The sequence below is a fragment of the Eulemur rufifrons genome, chromosome 6, assembly GCF_041146395.1.
Source record: "Eulemur rufifrons isolate Redbay chromosome 6, OSU_ERuf_1, whole genome shotgun sequence".
Lineage (NCBI taxonomy): Eukaryota > Metazoa > Chordata > Mammalia > Primates > Lemuridae > Eulemur > Eulemur rufifrons.
Window position 1 is genome coordinate 55,860,405 of NC_090988.1, and position 9,023 is coordinate 55,869,427.

The 9,023-nt window shown below is 38.7% G+C and overlaps 1 protein-coding gene across 1 annotated transcript; it reads left to right on the plus strand.

Annotated features, from left to right (window-relative positions):
- The first annotated feature begins 5,879 nt into the window (after positions 1-5,879).
- Positions 5,880-6,833, plus strand: LOC138384833 (olfactory receptor 52R1-like). The gene has a single exon (XM_069470496.1). It carries the CDS (start codon positions 5,886-5,888, stop codon positions 6,831-6,833), a length of 948 nt encoding a protein of 315 aa, XP_069326597.1. The 5' UTR covers positions 5,880-5,885.
- The last annotated feature ends 2,190 nt before the right edge of the window (positions 6,834-9,023 follow it).

Consider the following 9,023-nt stretch of genomic DNA (forward strand, 5'->3'; position numbering starts at 1 on the left):
ACAACTGCCATTTGTATGTGTTTAAAGCAATCACAATCTTTCCTTGCAGTTGCTACTGGCCCTACTCAGAATGGTCACAGCTCTTTCTCTTCTCTCCCTCTTCTTGGATTCCCTTCCCAGTGCTCTTGTCCTCTCTGTGTCTTCCCTTCAGATCTGTGACCAATGCAGGCTCTTATCTCTGGTATTTGGATTTGATCCTGCTCATGCTCCTGGTGCCAGCATCACTGATAATTGGGTAACTTTCCTTTCAAGAGCTCTAGACCAAAACAAGCTCTAATAGTGCAGCTGACAGTCCTTCCTTGTCAGAGGAGTGGGATTCAGACAGAGGGAGAAGAGTGGTAACATACTGTCCATATCTGCTTAATAAGCATTGGACATTCATCTACCTCCTTTTGTGAAGTGCCTGTTTGATCCATTTGCTTATAGTTTTAAAGAGCTGTTTGTTTTTCTGTTAATTGATTTTGGGGCTTTCTTTGTTAAATATATGTATCTTGAATATTTTCTTTATCTGTGGCTTGCCTTTTCACTTTTGTAATGGTATCTTTTGAAGTAGTTTTGTTTTTTTGAAGTGCAATTGTTGATACTCTTTTCTTTAATGGCTAATGCCTTCTGTGTCTTGTTTAAGAAATCTTTGCTTTCCCCAAATTCATGAAAATATTATCCTATTTTTTTCTTTTGAAAGCTTTATAATTATAGATTGCAAATTTAGGCTTATGTTATATCTCAAATAGAGATTTATTCTCTTATTTACATAGAAGTAGAAGGTGAGGTTTATTTTGTATTTTTCAGACAGATATCTGGTTGTTCTAGCACCATAAAGACATTTTTCTGTCACTGAATTGTATTGATTGCTCTATTGAGAATCAATTAATGATATGTTTGGAGCTATTTCTGGTTTCTTCATCATTTTTTCAGTAATATATTGATCTATCTTTACATAAATACAAGGCCATGCCTAGGGAACCACAGAAAGTTGGCAATTACATTTTTTAGGGCCCCTGTCTAGATAAATGATTTAATTAAAACTGTTTAAATGTCCACTAGCCCATGAAAGGTATAATTATTATGGATGAAGTTTTAGCATAATGGATAGATATGAGCCTTTGTTCTATTAGTTTGCTAGGACTGCCATACTAGACTGCCACAAATGGAATGGGTTAAACAACAGAAATTTGTTGTGCTGGAGTTCTGTGTTTTTGTTGGCTGTGAGGGAGACTGTTCCATGTGCCTCTCCTAGCTTCTGGTGGTTTGCTGCAAACCTTGGTGTACAGATGCACCACCTTGATCTCTGCCCTCATGTCCACATGGCATCTCACAATGTGTGAATCTCTGTGATCAAATTTTCCCTTTAGATAAGGACTCTAGTCATGCTGGATCATGATCCCATCATATTCCAGTATGAACTCATCTTAATTTATCTGTATCTTCAATGACCCTATTTCTAAATAAGAGAACATTCTTAGGTACTGGGGGTTAAGGCTTCAACATTTGCATATTGAGGGGGCCACAATTTAACCCATTCATTGTCCGATCAGGGCACATACATTTTCTTCTTTGTTTTTCTGGGTTTTTATTGTTGCAGGGACTAAGCTTGTCATTACAATGTTGATATTAATAATATTCTCTCTGAAATTGGAGAAAGACAGAGCATAGACCTAGATATTTCCCCTCTAACCAGACTTGACTCTCTACTTGAATGTGGTAACATGCCCTTGATGTTGTAGAAGATGATGGGGAGAGCACGATACTTAGGCGAGTAAGAAGCAAAGAGGCAGGCAAAAGCCACCCCATGTCCCACTTTCACAGGTCAAAAATGAGGATCTTTAATCTTCACCATCAGTCCTGGAAGTTCTGCTCCCAGAGGAGATGCTAAAAATAAGGAAAGATAGATCATTAATCTTTATAATAGATCCATGTAGTGTGTGTGTATATATATGCATATGTATATATGTACACACACCCCCATATATATGGAATCAATGACATGGAAGAACATGGGACATGGGCTGAGTAAAAGATCTAGAAAGATGGATGTTATAGTTAAAGGGAAGGATGCTCAAAACTTTAGTGTTCTAGTATCTCTGATCTGTGACAAGGTCTAGGCCATGTCCACAGGTGATTGACTGAGACATTGTGGAGATGTGTTCCACAAAGATGAACAGTGAGGGTATGAATGTGGCCCAGCTTTCTACCTAGATATATTGAAGCATCCCAGAATCTCATGACAATATCCTTGACAACCTTCTCTTCCATCAAAGCTTCCTTTCTAAACATCCTTCTTGCCCCACCCTGATAACCTTACAATTGAAGCTTGGTGTGCCTGCAAGTTTATAGTAACAAATTTTATCTGGGCTCCCAGTATAGCTCAGAAATCCTTGCACATTCTGAGAGAGACTGGACTTCAGAGGAGGGATGTTCCTAAGCCATGTGAGCCATGTTCCTAAGTTTTCAATGTGTCCCGCAGAGGTACCAGCTTTGGAAAGACTACAATGATAAGGGCCTCTAAGGAGGGTTAATCAGAAGAATACTAACATTTCTACTACACACTCCTTTCAGCCTGACATCCTTCACTAAACGTGAAAAGTTGCCTGGCTGGCCTGAGGAGTGCTTTCCTGAAGAGCCTTGGTGTCATGTCTGCGAGAGCCACTGAGTCTTTTGGGACTGTAGAAGAGTTACAGACGAGGAAATACAGGTCCTACCCTAGATGGCCCATTGTATGTGGGGAGAAAAGTGCCTCTGAAAAAAGAATAAGAAAAAAGAAAGCTGAAGGACTGAAGTTTGATCTGCTTACATTGCGCCGAGCACTTCACCAACCCCAGTTAAAAGAAACAAAGAAAAAATTTTGCAACCTGAGATGAAAACAAAATTTTAATGTGCAATGTCAGCCTAATCCCCAAAATAATAAACCTTGAATATTTCCTGTACTCTCTAACAAAACTAATTGCATTTCTTTTGTTGTAAGGCTGGTATCCAAAAATAAATTATGACCTGTGACTATGATGATCATAATCTATCATAAGCACATCAGCATAAACCTGATAATCTTGGTGAATTTTGCATTATTTTTCTCCATTTATATGCATGTCAGGTTTTGTATTTTGTGAGGCATGTCTTCTGAAGTTTGACAGCTTTACATTCTGTTCAAATAAGTCTGTATTTCTGTTTTTAAATGCTTATTTTTCAAATCTTCCTTTGACACATCATCAAACATCAGATTAAAAAAAATCAGGAAGTGCTGAGAAAAAATAATTAAGAGAATACCAGCAAGTATATACAGAGACCAAGAGAGGGGAAGCTCTGTGTAGGCTTTAACTGTTCAGGTTGAGCGAAAAAGGCCTTCCAGCCTCGCAAAGTCTCAGAAATGACTCTGGCAGCATCTCCAGTGGAATTCCTTTGCTCGTTTGGATAATCACCCATTCAGAAGTGGGGAGCCTTGGAACCATACCTACTTCAGTAAATAGAGGGTCAATATCCTCATCAAACCCACACTACTTGTATATACATACTCCTATGTATACACACAGATATGCAACCTCATACTTTCAGGTATGTAGCTAGGCATGTGCCTTCACAGAACATGCCTATTCAATGACCTTTCACTCAAAGCATGATGGTAGCACACTAATTACACATACTCAAAGTAAATGATTATACTTTCACATATACACATGCTTATACAAACACACACTCAAATTCAAATGCAAATCTGTCTCATCCTTTATGCATGTATTTATTAATATAGGTCTCTGATATACACATCAATTTACATGACATATCAAGATGCTTTTATAGTGCACAAAATATCCTTTCTATTGTAAATATGCATACTGTGACTAACCAAAATATATGCATACAGATGAACCCACGCTCATGTAATTTCAACAACACACCTTCTTGCACAAGCTTTCAAATCCTCTGCCTTCCCATTTGTGCACACAGAGGAGAAAGGAAAGTTAGGGGTTAATGCTTCCAGCTTTAGTCTCCAGTCTCAGAGGAAGCCAGTGTGCATATGGGGCAGTGGGGCTGAGGGGGAGTGAGAACACTAATGCTCTGGGAGGGAAAGGCTGGACAATCCTTTAAATAGGCCCTGATCTGAATCTTCTGCTAAAGGCTGAATTTCAGGAGCTTGTTAGAACTGCTTATGGTCATGCTCTGCTTGGTCCAACATAGAGAAGAGTACAGGGTGAGTGATTTACTGTGTCGGAGTCACCTCTTCCCTTCTCAGAGCAGTAGGACTCAGAGGCTGCGAGAAACAGAAAGGCCAGGCAGGCAACGCACTTTGCAGAATGGCCTGACTCACTGGGAGCTTCAGGGTCCCGGGATCTAGGACCATGGGGCTTGGTTCTGAGATGGGGAGAAGACTCAGTGCTCCAGGTGTGTTGTCCAGGAGACCTTAGGAGGTAAGAAACCTGCCTCCACACACAACAGCTCTGTGAAGGAGGCTGGCACTGAACCTCACCCTGCCCCAGCAGTATTGCTTTACCACTTATTTTCAGATACCCCATCATGAGAAAGGAGCATCTGAATTTCACTGAAACTATTCCTCAGTAAGATATCAACCTATTTTATTTTTTATCCCCTAACTGGCTTGAGCAACACAGCTGACTGATGGACTTATTAACTATTTCCACATAATAGGTGGAATGACTGAGGTTCCAACAGAGCCAATAAGTAGCATTGCTCGACTCAAACACATCCTCACAGATAAGAGCTGAGCTCTCTTCAGTGGGAGAACATGGTTTTTAGAAATATTTTTCTGAACCAAAATTAAGCACTGGTTTTACAACTTTGATTTTATTTTTCGGGAAAAGACAAACTGAATCTAAAGTTAAAAGTTTGATTACCCTAGCTATAATGTTTGAAAAGGACATGACAACTTCAGCTTTTAGTATGCTTTATGCTCATAAGAGTTTTAGCCTATGAAATAATAAAAAATAACATATTTAGTAACAGTTTGGGGAGGAAGGAGTATTGGGCAAGAAGGGAAATTATATTGTTCTTCTTTTTCCTACCTTTCAGAGAATCCTACCTTTTTCCTACCTACATAATAGCTATAGGTTTGCTCAAAACAAGTACTGCTACCTTGAATATGGTGAAAATTCAAAAACACAGTTTATCTGGGCTCCAGGGCCTCTGCTTTATCCCTTTCTGCCTGGAAAAGAAGGAAAAAGAAAAACAATGTAAATTGGCACTACAATGGCTAAATTGACTACTTGCAACAGAGACTATATGACCTACAATTCCTCAAATTTTTATGATTTGACTTTTTACAGAAAAAAATTGCTAACCCTTAATCTAGGAGAAGATGACAATAAAGATAATACATTTAGTTGCAGGTATACAACTGGGCACTCCATTATTTTCCAGCCCCAAACCTCATAGTAATGAATTTAAAGTCAAAGATTACTCAATATCTACACATAAACTGCCCTACTGGCTTCCTACCCTGAGAAGTTACCCAAGGAGCTTAACAGAAGCATAAAAAGACCTGTGGGAAAGTTTGAAAAAATGAGTTGTTAAGTATAAAGAATACAGGGGCAGGAATTACCGTGATATTATTTGTCAAGATAGTTTTCCCTTAGCAGATTCTACTTTCAAGAGAAGTACTGATTCTTGAAAAACAATTACACTTGCGGCTAGTATGATGTACCCCATTTTGATGACATAAATATGAATAAAGAATGAAGAGTATCATCATTTACTGCTGCAAAATTTTATTTATAAATACAGTTGAAGTCATTCCAGTTTATCATTAAACCCAGTGAGTGGCCTTATTACCTAATTGCCCCATTTAAAGACTTATAAATAATAATGACACTTGCTTTGATTGTTGTCACCTGCAGAGAGTAGATTACCTTCCAAACAGAGAACATATTAGCCACATTATGGTGTTGCCTTCAAGGAACAACTCTTCTCATCCTGTGTCCTTCATCCTGCTTGGGATGCCAGGACTGGAGAATGCCCAATTTTGGATTGCCTTTCTATTCTGTGCCATGTATATTGTGGCTATACTTGGGAATATAACTCTCCTTCATATAATCCGAATTGACCATACCTTGCATGAACCCATGTACCTCTTTCTGGCCATGCTGGCCATCACTGACCTGGTCCTCCCCTCCTCCACCCAGCCTAAGATGTTGGCCATATTCTGGTTCCATGACCATGAGATCGAATATCATGCCTGCCTCATCCAGGTGTTCTTCATCCATACCTTTTCTTCGGTGGAGTCTGGGGTTCTCATGGCCATGGCCTTGGACCGCTATGTGGCTATCTGCTTCCCACTCCAACACTCCAGCATCCTGACCCCATCAGTAGTGGTCAAACTGGGGGCCGTCGTGCTGATGAGAGGGCTGCTCTGGGTCAGCCCTTTCTGCTTCATGGTCTCCAGGATGCCCTTCTGTGACAGCCAGGTCATTCCCCAGTCATACTGTGAGCACATGGCTGTGCTGAAGTTGGTGTGTGCAGACACGAGAGTAAATCGTGGGTATGGGCTCTTTGTGGCCTTCTCTGTTGTTGGCTTTGATATGACTATCATCACCATATCTTATGTGATGATTTTGAGAGCTGTGCTTCGGTTGCCCTCAGGTGAAGCCTCCCTCAAGGCTTTTGGCACCTGTGCCTCCCATATCTGTATTATCTTGGCTTTTTATATCCCAGCCGTTTTTACTTTTCTCACTCATCGTTTTGGCCACCATGTGCCCCAGGTGGTACACATCATGGTTGCTAATCTCTATGTCCTGGTGCCTCCCATGCTCAACCCCATCATCTACGGAGTTAGAACCAAACAGATCAGGGACAGGGTTGTCCAAGGATGTTGTGGTAAAGACCTCTGAGCCAAGAGTCAAACATAACCATCACTGCTATTGCCTCTCTAATCTGGAGATGTAAATGAGTTTGACAAACTGTTACATGTCATCACAAAGCCAACTTATAAACCACTGGTGCAGGGGTAAGAGGAACCATTTTTAGGATACCCAGAACAGAAGGTCTCTGAGAGTTGTGATGGATAATAACTTAGTTGACCTATGTTCATCATCACAAGAAAGCAATAAAAATATTTTTACCTATTAAATCAGTGAGTATTTTAAAAGAATGTCATCTTCCACAAATAATTAATGTAAAAAATAGCACAAAATATTATTTTTATACCATTGGTATCAGTATAAGTTGGTAGACTTTGTTTAAAAGAAATTTAGAAATTTGCATGGAATAGTTAAAAAGCATATATATTTTTCCCATGGGAGAATCCACATAGAAGTCAAATTTTAGAAGCCAAAAATATGTATAATGTCATACATAAAATTATTATTTATAAAAACACAACAAAAAACATTTATATATCATACTATATGACACCAGAAGCAGCAATGGGCAGATGAATATCAAGTGCCATTTATCTACTGTATTTCAATAAGTATCTGAAGATGAGAAAAATGGTGATGATATTATTAAATAAAAAAGAATAACAATTGTTTGTAAGGTTTGATGTAATTCTAAAACAGAGCACATATGCATATAAAGAGATTGAGGAAACACATACACATTTTAGTAATAGCTACTTGGAGTAGTTGGCCTTGTGATATTTTCATTTTCTTTTTGAACCTTAGTGTATTTTTAAAAAATATTCTGGATTGAGGAAGTTTTAGTATGAGAAAAAAGTATTTAGATAATAATGGATTTAAACAGGAGAAGTTAATGCAGTGCCAAAACCAAGGGTAGTGAGTGGGCAGTCTGAGAGGATTAGGGAGGAGATGAAGGTCCACAGAAGCTTGAAAATTTAGATGTAAAAATTGCTGCCAGACCACAGCTTCGAGAGACTGCTATCAATGAGGACCAGGTGGGCTGAAGTTTTGGTCTCTCTTCTCCAAAATTTGCTGATTCCCTGAAGACAATGAATTTCAGAATAAAGTTTTTGGAAAAGAATGAGGAAGAAGATTCTCATCTGAAGATAATATATTGTATTTTAATCGTATATTTTAACAGTGCTTTTCTTTTGAATTAAAATTTTAAGCTGCTTTTAAAACCATGTTTTCTATCATATCATTGCACTTGAATTGATAACCTATTCACCGCTTTTTTTTTTTTTTTTTTTTTTTTTTTTTTACCAAAGCCAATTGTGAAGAAGATTCTAGAATTCAGGGTAATTTATATTACTAAAACCAACATTAGATAAAGGCTCCTTGAGAGGAATTAGGAACACGTTTGCTTTTTCCAGAAGAAACAAATTATTGGAGCCTGAAAATGCCCCAAGAAAAGAAAGGGTGCTTTTTTTTTTTTCTTTTTTTGAGACAGAGTCTCACTCTGTTGCCCTGAGTAGAGTGCCCTGGAGTCAGCCTAGCTCACAGCAACCTCAAACTCCTGTGCTCAAGCAATCCTCCTGCCTCAGCCTCCTGAATAGCTTGGACCACAGGTACAATACATGACACCTGGCTAATTTTTCTATTTTTAGGAGAGACAGGTCTTACTCTTGCTGAGGCTGGTCTTGAACTCCTGAGCTCAAGGATCCTGCAGCCTTGGCCTCCCAGAGTGCTAGGATTACAGGTGTGAGCCATTGCATCCGGCCAGAATGGGTGTTTTGAAGGAGGATTTTTATTCTTCCCAAATTTCAGAGTTCTAGGGACCACAATCAGCAAATTATCAGCCAATTAGTTAATCAATGTGATATTCTTTCTTTGTTTTTAAAATTAGCTTTATTAGTGTATAACTTGCAACAATAAAATGCAAGATTATAATACACAGTTTGATGAGTTTTAATGTCTACGTAGTCAACAGCTCCTCAATCAAGATAAAGAATGTTTCCATCACGTCAAAAACATTCATCCTGCCCTTCTGTAGTCAATCAGCTCCCCTCCACCACAACCAGGAAACCCTGATCTGATATTTTTCACTATACACTGATTTTGATGGCCTTAGAGTTATATACAAATAGAAGAATAATGATATATTATTTTGAGTCTGTCACATTTTGCTGAATATAATGTTTCACCCATGCTGTTGTGTGTATTAGTAGTATATTTCCTATT